The following is a 21,175-nucleotide window of genomic DNA, read 5'->3' on the forward strand; positions in this document are numbered from 1 at the left end:
ATGGTGGATGAAGTACTCAGATACTTACAGGAAAAGTAGGGACAAAATGCACAGACTCCATTTCAAGTTAAATATATGTAAAGTCAAAATCCAGTATCAGTAAATTAGCAGGTCTGCATGATATATTGGTATAAATTATTAATTCATAAATTGTATTTTTCTGTTGTAGCTGCTCATGGTGGAGTTAGTTTTAACTGCTTTATAGTTTATGCCAGACATAGGGGTCAAGCCCCTTCAAAGGGTCACCAGATATATCTCAGGGGCATTGAGGTGATGAGCGGGTTTGGGAAGAAGAAAAATAAAATAAATTCCAGTGCACATTCTGCTAAAAAACTCTGTGTGCATTTATTTGTGGGCTTTGGACTGACTAGTTGTGATGTATTAGCTCATTGATGAGCTCTGATGAGTTCAGAGGGGAAATGTGTGCTTGTTGGAAAAAGTGGAATCATAAACCAAGTCCGAAGCGTGAGAAGGAGCCCGACTGGACATCACCTTTGTTACATATACACGTGTGTGTGTGTGTGTGTGTGTGTGTGTGTGTGTGTGTGTGTGTGTGTGTGTATCACATTTGCCTCTGAATTGCAGTGGAGTAGAAGTAACATCGCAGTAACATCAAATGGAAATTCTCAGAACAGGTATCTCAAAATTGCACATTCCTTTCCACACTGACACAAGATAACTTGATTCATCAAACCACCATATTGAAGTTTTCAGGGTAAAACATTTGCGTAACTGATCAAACATTCCTTTATTTATTTTTGATCAAACTCCAAAAGCTCTTTCTGCATAGAACACCGTGAGCTTGATTCCATCACTATAATCATCAGTTGCAGATGTCATTAGCGGCTCTCCTTCTCTCGTGAACCCGAGGACAACCTTTGGCCTTTCCCCGTCATCCGGCCATTGGCTCCGGCCCGTCTGCTGCCATCCAGCTTGCAGCTTCAGCGGGACTGTTAGCACCTCTTCACCCAGACACTCACCTGGTTCAAAAGGATCAGAGAAGGGAAAAAAAAACACCCATTGTCATTCAAGCCACCAAATGCTCTGCCCTCCCTTCCAATGGATCATTTATTGATGCTCATTGTTTCCATTAGTGCCAGGAACTGACCCAGTTAATGCTGCAGACCGAGGCCTTGCACTGCTCTGCATGGACACATGGAAATATGTCAGTAAGCCTTTTAAATGAATGGTGTCCTTCTCATTATAGTTATGCATGGACTCCTCGCCGTCTCCTTTGGTAGTTGTGCCTCCTGGTGGGAGGTGTCAGTATTTATTTTTCCTTTTTAAATCTACTTGTATATGCAGGGAGTACAGGCTCCTTTGATTCAGGTATAAGTGGCTGCACATGATGACATGTCAGTGTCTGATCCTCTGCAGCCAGCACACCTCTCCTGTTCTGAATCCCATCTGCAGATCCTGAGTGAATGTATGACGTATAGTGACTCAATCAGTTACCCGGTTAACCGGTGCCACACTAATGATTTTTTTTTTTGACGTGAGGCAATATACACCTTCGGGCAGACTCCCGGGCGCCGTCCCTCCGCGTCTCCCAACTAGGTGCGAATGGTTCAATTGGGAGGGACAATAGAGCTCAATGGATCTCAATGATCTGGCAGTTACCCTCCGCTTTGATGTCCCTTTGAAGGTGCACGTCAACAACGAGCTGAGAGCGAGCACAGCTTGGAGCCGTGCCACCGGACGCCAAAAGGGAAAAACAGTTCGCCTCCAGCAGCCGGAGACGGCATCTCTTTTTCCAGCCGCTCCACGGGACTGAGGGACAAGCTGGCCAAGGCTGGGATACCCAACCCATGCTTTATTTAACACCTGTGGCTGTATACTATTATAACAAATAAAAAACAACCCGAGTGTGAGAAAACTGATCACTTGCTGGTCTGTGAGCCGCTATGGAGAACCTTGAAAGAGAGAGAGAGAGAGAGAGAGAGAGAGAGAGAGAGAGAGAGAGAGAGAGAGAGAGAGAGAGAGAATAAAGCACGATTTGATCCCAGCGTGGTGTAAACAGGAAGTGCGAAGTGTGTTCATTTTTTTGTTAAAGTTAGCATCAACGTTTCAACAAATGGCCAAACACTGAGACACGTGGGTTTTTCTCTTTCACTTCATTGAAGCGTAACAATTATATTAGACCCATTTTGTTTTGTGTGAGAATGTCTTCCTTATTATTTCAAAGACAGTCTAAGGGGCCCTCTGAAGAAAATATATGGACCTTATTTGTCAGAACTCGTAATCATATTTGAGATACTGTGACATATGCATATTTAATGAGAATATAATACTGTAAGTATAGCAACTGGGGGAAATATTGTCAATATTTCAAGCAATTTTGGTGACAGGCTGGGAACGGTGCTGAGACGGAGGAGCGGCGGGTCAAAGCCGCGGTGGTCTGCGGGGAGCTGTCCACTCAGGATGGGGTGCTGAAACAGCTGAGGCCGCAACAGAGCCACCGGGACGAACAGGACCTCGGGACCCCGTTTCAGCCCGTGTGTGTGTGTGTGTGTGTGTGTGTGTGTGTGTGTGTGTGTGTGTGTGTGTGTGTGTGTGTGTGTGTGTGTGTGTGTGTGGAGGAGGGGGCACACGTCTTTATTTGCATAAGCAAAGGGATCTCGACGGAACTTGATGGTCAGTTGTGATTGAGGTTAATGGAGGCTGGGTTGTGGTTTTTCTCACGTGCATGGCTGGCTGAGCTGCTCTGGCGCCAGTGAGTCTGAGTGTCAGTTACCTGGCATCTCACACTTAAATGATCCCTGCATGAAGTGATTCAGGGCCATATCCCCCTGTGAATACGAAACTAAAATATCTGATATGAAGCCCAATTCAATATCATATATATATATATATATATATATATATATATATATATATATACATATATATATATATATATATATACATATATATATATATGTATATATATATATATATATATATATATATATACATATATATATATATGTATATATATATATATATATATATATATATATATATATATATATATATATATATATATATATATATATATATATATATATATAGTAGACTTTGAGTCATACTGTGCCACTGGCCGAATACATTCTGATTTTAAAGTAGTAGATGTTCCATAAAATGTCCCAGTGCATCCAATCATATTCAGCCACGGGTGTTGATAATGCATTGAAGGAGCAAGTGTGGTGGTGCGTTTTGGCATGGGAAATTCAATTTGGCATTGCAAAAGAAAACATTGGCACTGAAAATGTGTTTTACTGATAAATAAGGCATTCAGAAATAATTGATTTTGATATTTGTTGCACGCTGGTGTGTTTTTCCCATCTTCTCTCCCCAGTAAACGTGTTTATCATAATGGGACATCTTCCGTGGTGCTGTCACATAATCAACAGGTCTTATTGAATGTATGATGTGTACTATAATGTCGATCTATTTGGTGAATACAATGTGAGAATGATAACTGAATTATGAGTCTTTCTTCGTCCTGTATGCTAGTTCCAGGTGCTGGCGTAACTGCAGGAATAGACGCGCGTCCACATCTAAACGGCGGCTGGCTGACAGCAGCATATGAATGAGGATGAGCAGTACGCTTCTGGCCACGGCTCTCAAGAGTTCAGCTGGGACTCCCAAACCGGAAGTAAGTTAAGTATGTGGCTATACTTCTATTAGCGACTAGATGCCACTGCATTATATAAGTAGAATTACAACTTAGCAGGGCTTCTGGCTAACGTTGAGAGTTCGTTATGGGTTTTAGAGATAACCTCAGTCATAGTTTGGGAAGAAGGGAGCGGGTTATGGGTACAGAAGAGTGCAGTGTATGTCAATCACACTTAGGCTTAGCCACTTGGGCTGTTGTCGTGCGTCATGGTCCAGATGTCCATCCTGTCAGTTTTCGCAATCAGCTAATATCAGGAGCCGATACTTTCTCTGCACAGAGCGTTAGTTTGTATCTCTTTGCCTCTATAAATCCGTTGCTGCTCTGTGCGGACTCTATGCCAGGCAGTCAAACATACATCGCTCTCAACGCGCCCTGCCAAACGCTCTTCTCGTTTCGTGTCCAAACTCTCTTTGGCGCACCTGTGGCGCACTTGAAAGAAAAGAATCAGAAAGAATTATATGAGCTATCCACGTCATGACGCACTGGCAGTTTAGGAAATGTTGATGCCTGTTGATGAGCATCAGAAAATGCAGAATCATTAATAAAAATGCATGAATAGAAAAGTACAGAAGGGTTGTGTGGTTATTTTACAACAGTCTGATGTTGCACAAAATGTAACCAACGGATCTGTCCCGCGTAAATGTGTCTCATAGTGCGCACATTCACTCCATTCAGAGGTGAACTGCTGCCTTCAGATGGCTGAGGAGTCACCAGGAGAGGATGTCAGCAGACAGCTTTATTCTAATCTACACGCTGTTGATGTGGTGGAAAATCCTGTTGTAGAATAACGTCTTGTTTCTGTCACAACAATAAATGGAATATATGAATTACTGCTCTCCATGCATCTGTCATTTCAGGAAAGGCATTTCATCAAAGAGAAATTGGCTCATATAATGATGGAAAATCTTCGTAGACCACATAATTAGTGAGCTGTAGCATACATTGTGTTAATTAACATGTCCGTTTAGCAGGATGCAACATATTAAGGTTTCAAGCTTTCTAAGTAAACTCGGGGTGGTTAATTGGCATCAATTATGCCAAGAAAAACACATCTGAACATTGAAAAAACACATCAACAACATTCCTGTGTTTTATTTTATATTTTCAGTGCCAAATATAAATGTTTCACTCCCACACCCACAGTCATTGTTCTAGCTCCATAGTAAACTAAAATTTAAAAAACTGTCCTTTTTAAAAATCTAAATATCGTATATGGCTGTCAAATATGAGATTGGCTTATTTTACTTTTAAGTAATTTTTGTACAGTTGCTGTCTGAACAAACGAATAAATCCGGTGATGGAGCCTTTGTCATGGTGGGACTTGGTGGGCGTGTCCGCAGGGAAAAAGTGTGAATGTTCCGTTTGATCTCTGTCGACCACCTGAAGGGGACATTTGCTGAGGAGCTTCTGGGCGCCTTGACCCCCCCATGCAGCAGGTAACCAGTGGCTCAGAGCACAATGGACCTTTGACCAAGATAATAGAAGAAAAAACTGCCCACGCAAACCTGAAGCTTGCACATGTATGACCTGTTTGATTGCTTCAAAGTACGTCTATCTCCAAACCTCCATCCCATAATCTCAGACCTCAGATTACAAAACGCAGTGATCGGGTCCGTCGGCCACAGACTCTCTGGAGCCGGCCCGCGGGGCTCCTGGTCAGTGCGAACTCATCAAGTAGCGGCTTAATTAGGACTAATTGTTGCCCGTGATCTCCCCGTTAGCTGCCGTTTGATATGCAGAGGTGGTGTGGAGGAGAGGGGTGGGGGGCAACGACGCATATGAAAAGGGAGAGCATTTTTGTTGACAGGTCATAATAAAAATAAAACCCCACAATGTCTGTGTGAGAGACTTAATGAGAATGTGATGTTTTTTTCTCTTCACCTCTGTGCTTTCGTTTATTGTGATTTCTTTGTATGGATTGGTTTGGGCCGGGCTTTGACCTCTTATCTCGATATTATGAGCGCTCCATACAATGAGTTGTGATAATGGTCAACTCCCCATCTCTATCAGACCCTTCTTCCAACCTTAAGATGAAAGACGGGATGATCCATTCATGGTGAACTAATCCTGCAATAGAGATAATATCGTCACCATTATCGTGAAGATATCCTGTGTTGCATCTATAGATTGTGTGAGCCACGCAAACAAAAGGCAAAGTCCAGTGCAGCAATATAGAAGATAAACTTTATTCGATGATGAATATAATATTTTTTGGGTAATTTATATATACAACTTACATATATCCAATATAATAAAAACAAATCACACATCAAATAAAAACAAGAACTCTGGATTGCACTTCGGATTCTAAGTGTTTCGGTCGGAAAAGTCTCTGGCTGGTAGTTCGTCAGTAGAAATGTGGGTTGCAGATCATGAGATGAGGAGGAGGATGCTGGTGCTGGTGGTGAGGGTGCTGGTGCTGGTGGTGAGGGTGCTGGTGGTGAGGGTGCATGTGCTGCTGGAGGACAAGCTGCGGGGCGGGGGCCGGGTAGAAGGCCGGGCCGTGCGCGTACAGGGGTTGCTGTCCGGCCGCGCTGTGGAACTGGTGCACCGGGGGAAGAGTCTGGAACAACACCGGAGGGATCTGGGGAGCGAGGTAGTCCTGAAATTCACGTTTCAGCTTCATCCTCCTGTTCTGGAACCAGGTCCTCACCTGAGAGCACAACATAATACAAATAAAGTTAATATCTATCCAGACTGATGCAGAATCAGAGGATCCGTCATTATTTATTTAAACAGTTGCGTTTCCACAGGGAGTCTCTTCTCACCTGAGTCTCTGTGAGGTTCAGCCTCTGCGCCGTCTTCACTCTCTCTCCGGCGTCCAGGTATTTGTGCTTGTTGAAGATTTTTTCCAGTTTGCTGATCTGCTCGGGGCTGAACTTTGTGCGCACGCGGCGCTGCGGCGCGTCTTTCTCCGCGTCGCTCCCCTCGTCCACAGAGAGGCACTCAGAGGCCGCCTCGCTCTCGTACCCGGAGGAATACCCGCTCACTTCTGAAACTGGAGAAGAAGAAGAAAAACTGTTAGGAACTCTGCTTGCGGCGTAAAAGACGTATAGGTTTAAAAGTTAGGAGCTGCTATGAAGTGGCGCACTTACTCGGAGAGGCGCAGCCTGTTGGATGAAAAGGGGAACACGGGCTGGAGTCCTGCCCGCTGCTCTCCACTTGCTTTGATGCTCTGGGCTTTGGCTGCAGGTAACCTTTGCCAAAAGTCGGCTGGCGCGGCTGAACCATGCAGGGTATGTGCGGCCTGCAGGCCGGCGCAGAGTCCGCGCCAGCTCCGCAGGTCTGCGCGGCGTCGCGATGGCTCTGCGCCAGCCAGTCCGCGGAAAAGTATTTCACCATGTTCGGCAGTGCTTGCTCAGCGACCCGTACAGCCACCAAATGTCAGAGGAAGTGTGTGTGGTTGCAGTTAAATCCCCCTGTGCTCCCCTTCGGCCAGGGAGGGGGTCAGCTTTTATAGCGCCCTGGCTCACATTTGCATATGTAGAGGCTCTTGTTAACGCCCGATCGATCTCGATGATTAGGGGTTAATGGCTCGTTATTGAAGTCTTTACATATCCTGTGAGTGTGTGAAGACCTGGCGCCGCCGAGTCTGTGAGAATCCTCCTGAGCTCATACATTTGTCCGCCCCGACTGAAACCAGGGGGCTGTGCACGCAGCGCGCTGTCTGCGGCAGACAGGAGCGCCGGGCGGAGGTGTCGGAGGGACGTCTTCTGTAGTCTCTCGTTTTAGACAATAAAACCTAACTTGTCCATGACGGATCTAATGTGTCTCTCAATCTGCATGTGAATGGACTGAAAACCAGAGACATCGGGTGGGAATTAACTATATATATATATATATATATATATATATATATATATATATATATATATATATATATATATATTATATATATATATATATATATATATATATATATATATATATATATATATATATATATACACACACACACACACACACACTTCACTTAGGAGGCGTTACTACATTCTGTGCTCATATACTTCTATTTCACCACTGGAGCTGCACTCCACTATATGTATTTCACAACAGTTACTTCCTAGATTAAGCTTGAACACGCATGCGCGTGAAATATTGGGCTCCGTTAACTAAAAAGCAAGCACAGCTGATCATTATCATGAAAGCAGCATTATTATGGGTTATTCTGCACCGTCAGCACATTCAGTTTTTTTTAACACGTTGTTGCCAATACTTATCTTCCTTCAGCGCAATGTTGATCAGGACTTGTGATACAGTAGTTGTTGTTTTAAGTGTGGTTATTTCTTTAAACATAAATAATGAACATGTCTTCCACAGCTCACGAATATGACACACACCTTTTTTTGGAGAGGGGGGGGGGGGGGGGGGGGGGCACTTAATCCTAATCGTGAGCCCTGCTTTACACACGGGGACTTGATCTTTGGTAAGTGATGTATTTCAGCTCTTCTGGTATACTTCTGCATTATCAAATGGAGAGTGGGGGAACAGACCCCTCTGAAGATCTGCAGGGTCTGGAGGGTCCTCCTCGTATTGACCCCCCTCCGACACCCCGGTGAGCGCTGGCGCCGGCTGCCCGACAGCCAGCGTTTGGCACAGGCGCTTCAAACATTGCGGATCAAAGGCATTACAGTAGCAACACAATTACGACTGATTGTCGGACCGTTCACATGCAAATATGCCAAAACAAGCTGCGAGGAAGCTGGGGGTCTGTGAGGTGGAGGTGGAGGGGTCTGTGAGCGCAAACAGGCCCGCAGAAGGAGACGCGCTAATCCTTTAATTGGCTCAGGCGCGCACTGAACGATATTGTAATAGTCCATTATATGTATATATACTTCTCATCGGCTCTGGACGTTGACTGGCAGGATCACATCGTGTCCCTTATAGGTGCCCATCCTTTTTTTCTTCTTTTTTCTCTCCTGTGTGTGAGATCTCCGCGTGCGGCAGCTTCAGGGACAATTGGCGCTAAACTGATCGCTTAGTTGTCCGACAAAAGCAGATAAGAGGCCGGGCCCGGTCGTCTCCTCTCTCGGTGATCTGTCGCGGAGGCAGGAGGAGCCCCCCTCCCCTCCGCAGCCCTCTGGAGCTCTTTATCTCGGACGCTTTGAAGATGAGTCCTGATGCCGTTAGATAACAATACAACAAAATAAAAAAAGCCGCCCGGGACGTCGCCTTCCCACTGCGCCGATTTCCTCAGCTCGGCCTGGTGGGCTCTCTCTTTCTGTCCCCGGAGGGGAAGGCCGGGAGAAGAGACTGTATTCTAATTTCGACTATGTCACTAAAGTCTGGATTTAAAAAATAAATAAAATGATGAGTTGTACTTTTTTCTCTTTAACTCACATAGTAAATAATACATTTGGGAAGTTGTGCTCCTTTGAGGATATTCATGAACATTTCCTGAGACTCCAGTGGTTCAGTCAGTCCTTCAATAAAGTCAAACTATACTCCAGAAATATCCATGAGAAGGAAAATTCCTGCATTCATTGTTTGATTTGCTTCATGCACTTTTAAAATCACTCTTTGGTCCCGGTCAGCGTTGTTTTCTTATTGATATGTTATTGCATCATCAATTACAATGCATGTGCAAGCAGCATTTTCATGTTAGCAGGTTGAAGTAGAGCTGGATGTGCTGTCCAATACTCCCTTCCTTCTGCAGGTTTTGTTAAGTAACTCCACAGCTGTCAGACACATAGTTGACAGTTGACTGACGTGAAATAGCATCAAATGGAAATATTCAATAAAGTGCATGCAGCTCAAAACTGTACCCAAGTACAGCTGAGTAAAAAAATTCCACCACTGACACTTTATGACTAACATTATGAGAACCGCATATAAATGTGATTAATTCGAGTCGGTGGTGTTTCAGAAGCCTACTTAACATACAGGGAAGGATTCTGTTTGGGGGCCTCGGAGACCTCAGCTGTTAAACACTGTGGATTTCCATCTGCTCGGAGTTGGCGTTGCTCGTGCTGTTGAGGCAGCACCAGCCCTCTGAAATCACAAAGAAGCCTATTTTTAATTGTGTTATCTGAGTTTTATAATGGTTTGCTCTCAAGAAATCTAACTAATTGTCCCCAAACAAAGCCCACAACCCATGTAACATGACGTAATCCCCTTCATCAGATGTGCAAGCCCAAACATTCAGAAAGTAAAGCCGAGGTCAACAGAATGAGGATAATGATGCAAAGCTGATAAATTGTCCTTATTGTCAGGTTTTGTTTACTGGCTTGATATTAAACATAAAACAGCCAATCCTACCGTGATAATTAGGAGGAGGGAATGCCAGGAAGCAATAAAAGCTCACTGTGCTTTTAACCCCCGACACGAGGAGAGCTCCTTCCACCACGTTGCACATCCCCAGACGGAGGCAACCGCAACCTGCAACCTGTATGCACGGATATTGTCTGGCAATAACGCGCTTTAGCAACAGGTGGCTTATAAAATCTCATTTATTTGTCTGAATTAAGCAAACCTTCATGGCACGTCACATTGCATCTCCACGGTGGGGTTCACGGCAGAACTGTGCAGGGAGAGAGAGGGAGAGGGAGGAGATAGAGAGAGGAAAATAGAAAAATAGACTGAACATCGTTCCTCAAAAGGGCATTTTGCACGCTGACATCTCATTTCGCTCCATCATTTTCTCTGTGACGGCGAGGCGTTGTCATGACAGCCGCCTTGCTTTGGCCCCGACACATTGCTGACAATAAATGCAACCACGTCACATTGTGCTGTTTGAATGGGATTTGCATTTAGATATAAGTTTGCCGATCTAGTCATGTAAATCTCATCCGGTTAATAAAGAAAAAACACACTTTGTTTGTTACCAAAATACATAATCAATAAAACACCTCAGTAGATTCAATACATTCTGAATTGTTTGTTCTCATTTTCCAAGTCACATGCGTTCCAGTAACATCAATGTTTGTGTGAAAAGAAGAAGTGATCACTGGAGTTACAATTTATCCTTTGTGAAACGCGATTCTCTGAATCAAATTTCATTGTAACCCATCGGAGGCATTCTGTTTATTGTTAAATGTTAAACGTTATGTAATTTGTCCTGGCGGGAGGTGCCAGGACAAATTCCTTGTATGTGAAAACATACATGGCAATAAATGGTTCTGATTCTGATAGTTCTCGAGACATGGAACTAGAAACCACAAGCGTGAACCTCACAGGGGACCATCAGAGTAATCTGATGGTCATCCTCTTGGGGGTCCCGATGGATGTTCATACAAACTTTCATGGCAACCCTTGTGATAGTTGTCGAGATATCTCCGTCCGGGCCAAAGTGAAGACATTGCCAGTCCTGAACCCCCGACTAGAAAAAGCCGGATGCTGTGCTTCAGCGGCGGTGCATTGATATCAATACCTGTGAACCTGTGGCTTATGGGGGCCCGTGGGTGGTCTCGGGGGCCGTGGGCCAGTTGCCACGCGTTGCATGCTGGTAATCCAGCCTCGATGTGGGACATGCAGTCTGCATTGGTGCAATGTTCAGTCCACGCACAAGGCCATAACTGTTACATTACGGGATCAATCGCAAATCATTATTAAAAATGTCAGAATACAAGCCGAGAAAGAATCATCGGAAATCATAACTTCATCCAATAATGCGCTTTGTGGAGGCAAACCATCTGTGTAACCATAAGGGTCCGGGTTATAAATGAACTGATTTACTGACGTTAGTTAAGGGGCCTTTGACAGATAGTGAACATGTGGCAAAGTTTTCCAGTTCACAAAGCTCTGCTGCCGGGACAGCGGCAGCGGCCAGAGGGGTCGCGGCGCTTAAGTCTGGCCTTAGACACGAGGCGCTGACCCGCTGGTGGCGCCCCGCTCCGGGCTCCGAGATGTCACCGGGTCAGGGCTCATTGGAAAGTGGCCTTCACCCTCCTCAGCTTGTCCTGGATCCTCCGCGTTTGTCGCTCGCTCGTCTGCTGGAGGCCGGTGTCGCTGTCGGCGGCCAAGAGGTGGATGTCGGAGGTGGCGAGCCAGGCGATGCGGCGCCGAAGGTAGGCCTGCAGCTCCTGGTCCGGGCTGTAGGGGTACACCGCCTCCTGGAAGGCGTGGACCTGACTCACGACCTTCGCTATGCTCCTGGAGACGAGGACGGATGGGGAAATAAAGAACAGAAGGAAAAGTGAAAACATGAAAACCTTTTTTTTTATATCGAGATGCATATCATACTTAAGTTTCCTCCCTGGCAGCGGCATCGGTTTTGTCTGTGACCTGATTCGGAGAGAGCGGGGATAACCCCGGCTCCACAGCAACCAGCTGCGTCTCCTCCTTTTCCTGCTCGACCTCCGGACCCCAGCATCTGGCTACAGCCGGTCGCCTCGCAGCATCTGCCCCGAAACCTCTTTTCCAATCAAACCGCATCCCACGGGCGCCATATGGCGCAACGCTGGCACCCCAACCAAAAACCCAAATCCCAACAGCTGTGCCATTACCATCCAACCGTCACTTGTCGCGACCACGGCATCTGGTCGGCCATATTGGAGTGAAGGAAAAGGACGCGGGGAGAAACGTGTCCTCGTAGCGAGTTGGCCGACTTTGTCAGAGATGGATTCTCTGGGAGGCGGTGGGGTGGGGCTGGTTTTCACTTAATGACACTAACTGCTGATATATTGTGTCACTGGATGGGACAGGTAGCGGGCTAATTTCACTGGCTCGATGTCCATTTCACCAATGTCACACAAATGAGCGTAAATTGCAGCGTGCGGTAAAAATTGTGTTAAATGACAGGGTGGACACCTGTTATATAAGGAGGTGGGGGACGTGTATGTACGTGGCGCCAAAGACAACAACCTCTCCCAAAAGATCACTGTTGATTTTAGGGAAGTCCAAAACTGTTCAGGTTCACATCAGGTTCTAAGGAATTCTAAGACTCAGGATGTTTTCTAATAGTTCTCCCTTTTAGTTGAGACAAGATCCTGGTGAGAAGTTATTCACACGAAGCATCTTGGCCTTAGAAAGAGCTCATTACATATTTACACGGCGACCAATGACGCTGCTTTCATAGACTGGCCAGCAATCGGAGAATGTGATGAGGGCCAAGCAATAATATCAAATCAAACATAATATGGACTGACGGCCCCCCAAAAACATAAAGCTTCAGGTCACAGCTGTCACATCGAAAATTATCTTATTGTTTCCCTAAATTTTTTTTTACGATAGTAGTCCTTTTGCTGTGTACGAAGACCTGCACTGCGTCCATAACAACAACCTTTTATTCAAAATAATCACTGCGCCAAGTGAAGGGGCAGTGCTCTAGAAATTCAAAATACTTATAAATAAAAAAAAACCTTATTTGCGTTAGATGTGGTGCCGTTAGGCCACAAGAACAGATCTATAGGATTCTATTTTTAGTAGGCTGTGTGAACTGATCAGGAATGAAACTCTTTCAGTAAAAAAGGCCAACAGCGTTGACCTTTACCGAACCTGAGAAAGGATATATATATATATATATATATATATATATATATATATATATATATATATAGTATACACATTTCCCACTCACCTGAGCTTGGTCCACTTGTAAGCTCCGGTAGTGAGTGTGAAGGCTCCGATCTCCAGCTGCTGGACGTGCATGGCCAGGATGTGCGCTGCCGGCAGGGTGGGCCTTCTCCTGGCGTGTTCCCCCCCCATCAGACACAGGTCGTCACTCTTCAGAAACACCTGTTGAGAGAGAAATGTATCCGCACGGTAAACACACGAGTCCTCACTGGGATGGAGCGTTTCAAAAAAGTCCAACGAAGCCGAAGTCCCAGGTGCTTGGCGCGATAATAAGCAAAGACCGAACAAAAAATACTTTATTTAACCCGCTTCGCATTTCAAAGCCGAGAGAGCAATGAATGATTCTCTTTATTTACGGCCGGGCAGGAAAGTTGCCAGGCGTGTTGTTCGACGCGTCAGGTCCTTTCGGGGGAACTTTCAGATGCAGAGCCAGCTGTGAGCTCTCAGCACACAGGCGAGTCGCTCCGAGCTGTTTTTCTATTGATTCGTTTGCCCCGCAGCCCAGTTTCACAATATGTGGCCAGCCTGACTTTCAGTTACAAACAACATAGGTGTGTGCTTGCTCAAACACACAAACACACACACACACACCTGCACACACACACACACACACACACTCACTCACCTGCACAGCTCGTAGCTCCTCCAGGATCTCGCACACCTTGGAAGACAGATGTTTCCAAGCCTGTTAGCAAGAAGGGAGGAAGTTTTATTTAGTACTGTATCTCCCCAAAAAAAGGAAGACTAATGCATCACGAGAGTCCATGAATATAACCCGTGGAAATATGGAAATGTATTATATATATATATATATATTCTTGCCACTGGCGTCTTTTAATTGTGTTTTTTCTTCTTAAATTACTCATATTGACGGGCAACAACACTCCTTGCACTTTCTACATCTTATTTGAATGCATTAACGCCACGTTCTCGTTTGTGAAACTAATTAAATATCACACAATTCTAACACAGCTGAAGAAAAACATTGAGCCGCAGGGCATCTGACTTATTGCAGAGAGTCGAGGGTTCGTGTGAGGGAGGGACTCATGAGATGCAGCCTTACTGGTAATTGCCTGACAATCACGTTCTCCAGCCCTCCGAGGACCTGCATGGCGGTGGCAAAGTTCCGAGATTCGTAGCAGTGTTTCCCGATCCACAGATACTTGGTCAGCAAAGCAGCTTGTGTCTGCAAGGGATGGAGAGCTTGCAATGAAAAAAAAAAAATGCAGAACGAGGCAAAATGCTAAAATCGGTCGGTGTGCTTTTTTGGGGTGGACTGCACACTGTACACTGGAAGAAGAAGAAAAACACTACATGTCGTCAACGCTCAATGCAAGTGTGCTCTGTTATAATGTCCCTTCAATGTTAATTGCATCAGAGATTTGTTAAATGGCAGATGCAGGTTAAGTTAAAACCCCGAAAGCATTTGAAGCGTCTTCTGAAGTGACACGAAAGCAATCGACATGAGCGGAAGTGTCATCGCTAAAAGGCGTTTGAACTTTGAATTTCAAGATGAAGCCCCGTCAGCAGCTGACTGAAAGTAGCTGAACTGTCAGTTGAAGCGTGAACGATGAAAGCAGGAAAGTGAAGTCAAGGAGTAAAGGCCTTTGCAGACCTAATCTGACCTAAACTGTAAGCCCGTTTGAAGAATCAAATACAACTCGCGTTGCGCGTCAATCGGCTCACACACGGACTCCAAAACCTTCGTCCAACGCTAAAGTTTCGGAAACAGATTGGAGTTTTTCCCTCATGTTTCATTGCTTTCCTCAAAAGCTTTTCGAGAGTTGTTTGACCGCCCAAAGTCGGCGTGCAGGCAAATCATCCAAAACGGTATCTGACGAGCAGATTCCCTTTTGTCGCTGGCTATACGTCCCTGGGCCGTAAACAGATTGGGGCCGGCGATGGAAGAACCGCCTGGATGACAGAAGATGAGACAGTAGCGGTCGTTCAGCTAAATGATAGCTTCCTGCGAAGGGTTTCTGTGCGTTACGATTGTTATCGGATGACGGATGAAGAAACCCATGCAGAGAAATACGAGCTTTAGTCATCAGCTTGAACGTAAAGCTCTTAAAAGTAGTTAAACTGACGGTTGAAGCGTGAAAGATGAAAGCGGTTTAAGGTGAAGCACCAGAGTTGGTTGAAGTACAATATAAATAGCTTTAGTGTCAGCTGGAGTATTTGAGCTCTCACGTCAGTGTCTTTAAAAAGTGATGTAATGGAATGTGTGTGTGAAAGTACAAGGAAGTAGTGAAAAGTGTCCAAAACCTTTTATTCCATCTGTCTTTTTATTCTGTCTGTATAGATAATACTGCTATTGTTGATTCTTAACTTTTTTTATTACAGTTTTACTGCTTATTTATATTTATATTACTTGTTTTGTATTTTATTTTTGTGTGCACTTGTGTCTGCTGCTGTAATCCTGCAATTTCCCCACTGTGGGACTAATACAGGAGTATCTTATTTGATCTAATAAAACAAATGCATTTATTTTTCATTTAATAGTTTCTCAGCTTTTTGTGAGACAAATGAAATCCGATGACATCCCCCGTTTAACGAAACTGCCTGAGGTTTTATATGTTCCTGTTCCTCACGGGCGATGAACCATTCAACGTGAGGCTGGGGAAGCAAAACAGAGCACGACACATGGGGAGGGGTCTGTCTGTGACTGACACGAGAGTCTGTGTCCGATGAGTAATCAAAGCAGAGGCTGTGTTTCTGTCCCCCCAGCTGACCCCGTTGCTTTCGCCAGTCATGTCTCCTCTCACCTTGACGGAGTCACAGATGACTATTTCAGCGGAGATCCAGTTAGCAACACTGTCAGCATATGAGAGCAGCTGCTGGAGGCGGCTGTCTGAAGGCATCTCCTCATGCACACGTAGACCGCTGCCCTCTGCTGGCGGGAAGTGCTGAGACACATTCCTGGTGGAGGAAGGATGGGGACAGAAAAGATTAGTCAAACAATAACACATTGATTAGTTGATTAACTACCAGGAATTTTTATAATTGACGAGTTATTTTCGTCAAACAAAAATGCCAAATATGCTGAAGATTCTGAAATGTGAGCAATGCTTCTTTTCTCTCTTTTTTAATGTCTTTTAGGCTTCAGGAAACAGTAACAGTAAGTTTTAACAGTAATTTTAACAGTCATTTTTGAACCTCTTAAAAGTCCCCTAGAAAGCTGGAGCATGTAATTCAGATAATATGAAGGAGCTGGAATAGGAAGAGAACTAAAATGGCAGAAGAAAAAAACAACAACAATATTACTTACATATTACTCGTTGACACTAATAAAACAATAAAATATACTTCACCAAATGCATTTCTTTTGATTAAATTAAGAACAAAATATATGTTTAACCGTTTAATCTGCATATTTTAAGATCCTATCTAAGGGCGTTGTATCTCCTGGCAACAGAACGAAGCCCAGTAGCCCCAGTTTGAATGTTAGTTTATTCACATGGGGCATCTTGTTGTTGTAATATTCATTACCAAAAAGCCTCGTCTTTACATTGCTATATCTTCAGTAGATTTATTAAAAGGACCTCATATACTGTGCAGAATGGGAGAAACAAAAGGAAAGTAATCTCTGTACATACAGACAGATTACAGGAGGAAAAAACCCAGACGAAATCAGAGCAACATAAAGGATACAGGACACGAGGGCTCAGTGAATAGAAAGGATGAGGATCAAATGCTGCGGCCTTCAGCTAAAGCTGGAGCGCTGCACTCACTTGTTTGGGGTGGAGACCTTGTCCCTGACTCCTCCTATTCTGGAGTTGAGAAAATGAACCGGATGACATCCTTGGAACAACGCCTGCAAAACAAGATGTGTATTTCCAGTGTTGGATCAGGAGTTGACTGTATTCATGAGGTCTCTCCCCTTATGCATTCGTAAAGGCATGTCTCCCTCTAGTGGTGAAGAGGGACAACAACAACAACAGCCTGTGCAGCTCACCTGCTGCAGCAGGGTGAGCTGCTGGGTTACGTGCTGCGCGGCGCTCTCATTCTGGCTGAAGGGGAGCCGCTCCTCACTCTGCAGGCAGCCGCCGGACAGGTCGTCCACCAGGGAGCCGTAGCACGGCATGGGCAGAGCCGCGGCCAGGGAGAAGGCCCTGTCTTTGGGCAGGGACGCAGAGGGCTCCACCACTCTGGAGAATCTCCACTGCAGAGTTGATCAAAAGACAATATTAATTCAGGTTTCATGCAGTAGAACAGTAGAATCAGTACAATACAGTTTAAAAAGTCAAACTTTCCTTTCAATAAGTCTATTATCTTGGTAGGACACAGTGTTTGCATGCGTGTTGTCCCTGACAGAAGGAAAACAAAGTGAAGAACAGATTTTTTTTTTTTACGATTATACCCAAACAAAGCATTGCATGAGACCGACCTTCCTCCCGAGATCCTCAGTAGATGAATGCACACACGCAGAATCGTCCTCTTCCTCAAAACTAATCAGGCTCCCTCGTCCCTGGATCCATGTCTCACAAGAGGAGCTGTGGAGAGCGGCGAGAAGGGCCTCCCCTCGGCTGTCGACAGGAATCACCTGTTTGGGGAGTGGAGATATTTTTTTATTTTTTATACTTGATATTTTATTTAGGTATTTTTACAATTTAACAGAAATGCAACCTTCAAAAATACAAAAGAATATAAGAAATTAACCATGCATCTGGCCAAGTAGGGCCTTAAAAAGAAACAAATAAAAAATGTAAGCAGGTAAATGAGTAAAAATAAGAAAACAAAGCAATCAAAACAACCATGCAACACTTTCAAAGGCATCGTCAGTCAATCGTGTCAACCATAAATTCAATCCAACATACAGATATGTTACAAAACAATATATTCAAAGAATTGTATTCACAGGGTTTCTCTAACTTAGTTGTTAACTTATATATGGGGTTGCATCTTGATGAAACATAGTGCTTGTCTTTTTAGGAGACACTGAGCTTCTAGAGCCAACAAAGTCCAGTAACCCGTGAGGTTAGGGATGGCGAGTCACCTGCCAATCTCCTAATTTTGACATATATCTGGTCCATTTTGTCCATCTTGCTATGTATGTGTCCTTTCTCAGTCTCAGAAGGAAGGTCATTCTTTCCATCTCGTGGATTTCTTTAATTATTCCAGTCCAGTTTTATGTTGAGGGTGGGTCAGTTTGTGGGGAATATAGATATTTAAAAGGTACATCTATCTCTAGAGTGCGGAGCAAACTGCATGCTTATTCACGCGTTTACCTCGGTATTGAGGAAGTTTTCTAACGTATCCACGAGGCTGGGCTTCGTTGTGAAGTCCACCTGTTTACAGTCCGCTATCCAGAAGTGGAGCAGGTCCAAACTGCGATGGAAGATCTTCACACCGTCTCCTGACATGTCTGGACCTTGTCTGCAGGGGGAAAACAAACATTGTGGCCTTTCATACTGAGTGTAATGTTGGGCATTGCACTTTGTAGTTTACAGGTTTTTTAGGTGTTTCTTTTGTATTCGTGAGTCACTGGGCATACGGTACCTTGTGGCACAGGTGAATTTATCCATGATGAACTGCAGGAGCTCCTCGGGAGTGCAGAGGAAGCGATAGGAGTACAGGAACTGCTGCACGAAGCCCTCCGTGGCAGCGTTTCTGCGTCGAGAAGGAGAAGGATTCAGCGACATTGAAGCGAGCTCAGAAAGCGACGCGGTCTAAAGGATTCACCTAATGGACCGACATTTTCTACCAGACTGTGAGGAGGTTCCAGGGTTGGCGTTACGCATTGCGCTGCAGAGATTCTGCTGAAATGAGCATGCTGATTTCAGCACAAGGCCTAGATTTCAATCTGGATTTAATCCAATAAGCAAACTATCACATGTACACACACGGTACAGCATGCTTTGAATAATAACTACAATAATGTAAAAAAGGATGTGTTGAACAGACACTTTCAAATGACCATTTACAATGTGAACCTGATGAAAAACTAAATAGACCACTGTCCTTTGCCACATTATCATTGATTGATGATCAGTTCTGTCGTCTTTTTAGGAATTATTTGGTTATATAAAAAGCTGCATAATGTTTTAATTTAGCCCTGAGTATATCTAGCATTTTAAAATTTTGTACAAAAGAACAAAAGTAGGATTTTGAAGTGAGGGGGAAATGTTCCTGCCATCCCCGGAGGGAAATGATCCCCTTGTTTAGTTCGGAGTGCGATTGGCTCCGTTATTTGCCAGAGACACTAATATGCAGAGCCGAAAACAATCCTCATCAACGCCTCGAGAAGTCAAACAGAACAACTTCGGCTCGAGGCGATGTGGGAACTAAAAGTTGCTCCAGTGGCGCCTTGTTTCTCTGAGTGTTGATGCGGTTCCCCATGGCAACCGGTACAAAGCAGAAGCTCAGGAGGAGCAGCAGGAGCGATGGCTGAAACCCGCCGATGTATGGGTGAATGATTTAGTGAAACGTTATAATCGCGTAGTTATTTTAAGCCGTTTATGGAATTATTAAAACGTAACCATCTTAAAAAAAAAAGGAAACCGACACGTCTCTTCTCACAAGGGTTACGGTACTTAAGAAATTTAAATGAATTAAATCATGAATGAGGAGATAGCACCGTTTTAGTTTAGAAAAAAACACAATTCTCATTTCCTGAGAGACAGGAAAAAAGAGCTGCGGGCTTATCAGGTAATTATGCCAATATTTATATTTAGCTAAACTTTAGGCCAGTTACAACAACAAATAAAGTATTGATGCGTTTTCTAGGCCTCGTTGGTTTTTGTAGACACTTTTCAACAGTCAACCATTCACCGATTTGCTGAAAGATATTCGCTATAGATAAGATATCCGGGATAAGGCTTTACTGTGTGTTGCTGTTGCATCACACGCCTTTTCCCCGAACTGCTTTAAGATGCCGGGAAGGGAGCCTGGCACAGGGGATGGTTGGGCCTCTGGAGAAGGTCACTGTTCATCCCCACATCACTGCGCTGTTTTTAGACAGGAAACAGAACGTTGGTGCTGATCTGGGCTCATTATCGTCGTCTTTATTTCAATTAATGTCTTATTATTTGCCTTCAGCTTGCGTCTCCCACTCTTTTGTCATGGCTCCAGAGCCAGAGTCAAAGATCTTCTTCAGTTTCTGTGTTATAATTGGGCAGTTGCCTGACCCGAGTCCTTTGTTGGACAAATCAAAAGTAGTTGGGCAGATAATAAATAGAACATGGAGAAAAAAAACACGTCGAGAGATTATCATTTGTGCGACCTCATGACGACAAGAGAAAAGCAACGGCGAGCACATTTCAAATTAAAACCCTCATTATCATCACCATCATCATCATGGGAGCCTCACAGGTTTCCGTGGTTACAGCTGGACCGCGCTCGTGCCTCCTGCCATGGCCCTGATGACACCCACTGCTACTACCATCATCATTATTATTATCATTAGTCACATTACTTTTACTGATGCCATTACTGCTTTTATTATTCTTTTATATCCGCTCTGCTGTTATTATTAGTAGTCATCATTTTTCCGTCATTATTCTGCTTACAACTCATTATATGAATAATTTCTGTCATATGCATTGAATGTGTTGTTCATTCTGTAGACATGACATCTATTATACTTCTGTCCATCCGGGGAGAGGGATCCTCTCCCCAAAGGTTTCTTCCTTTTTTGTCCCCGTTAAATTAGTTTTTGGGGAAGTTTTTCCTCTTCCGATGTGAGGTCCCGGGACAGAGGATGTCGCATGTGTACAGATTGTAAAGCCCTCTGAGGCAAGTTAGTAATTTATGATTTTGGGCTCTACAAAATAAACTGCACTGAATTCATCGATGATACCTGGCATAGAGGTAAGCCATGAGGCCCAGAGGAGTCCCAGCTTGCAGAGTGCTCTTCCCTTTGCTGGTCCCAAAGCTCAGGCAGGACGAGTCCTCAGGGGACTGGAAGTCCAGAGATCCAGGTCCACAGACAGCCAAAGCAGGCAGCAGTGAAACCTCCAGACCCCACTGGTCCACACTCAGAATCTGCAGAAATGCAAGAAAACT

The 21,175-nt window shown here is 44.5% G+C and overlaps 2 protein-coding genes across 2 annotated transcripts in view; both read right to left on the reverse strand.

The window, feature by feature from the left end:
• Positions 1-4,020: 4,020 nt before the first annotated feature.
• LOC306746826 (homeobox protein vent1-like) lies at positions 4,021-7,000 on the reverse strand (the record flags this gene model as incomplete). The annotated part of the gene is made up of 4 exons (XM_079229806.1): positions 4,021-4,087; positions 6,073-6,311; positions 6,427-6,656; positions 6,754-7,000. The coding sequence occupies 4 exons, from the start codon at positions 6,998-7,000 to the stop codon at positions 4,021-4,023; spliced, it is 783 nt and encodes a 260-aa protein (XP_079085932.1).
• Positions 7,001-11,520: 4,520 nt separating this feature from the next.
• Positions 11,521-21,175, reverse strand: part of kndc1 (kinase non-catalytic C-lobe domain containing 1) — a gene marked incomplete at both ends in the record, with an annotated part of 31,788 nt that continues 22,133 nt past the window's right edge. The window contains 11 exons of the mRNA XM_079229807.1: positions 11,521-11,749; positions 13,176-13,333; positions 13,797-13,856; positions 14,235-14,357; positions 15,937-16,090; positions 16,903-16,985; positions 17,127-17,333; positions 17,559-17,714; positions 18,400-18,547; positions 18,671-18,781; positions 20,970-21,154. Coding sequence (XP_079085933.1) covers positions 11,521-11,749; positions 13,176-13,333; positions 13,797-13,856; positions 14,235-14,357; positions 15,937-16,090; positions 16,903-16,985; positions 17,127-17,333; positions 17,559-17,714; positions 18,400-18,547; positions 18,671-18,781; positions 20,970-21,154 — 1,614 coding nt within the window. The remainder of the gene's footprint in view (positions 11,750-13,175; positions 13,334-13,796; positions 13,857-14,234; positions 14,358-15,936; positions 16,091-16,902; positions 16,986-17,126; positions 17,334-17,558; positions 17,715-18,399; positions 18,548-18,670; positions 18,782-20,969; positions 21,155-21,175) is intronic.

Source organism: Taurulus bubalis, assembly GCF_910589615.1.
Source record: "Taurulus bubalis genome assembly, chromosome: 14".
Classification (NCBI taxonomy): domain Eukaryota; kingdom Metazoa; phylum Chordata; class Actinopteri; order Perciformes; family Cottidae; genus Taurulus; species Taurulus bubalis.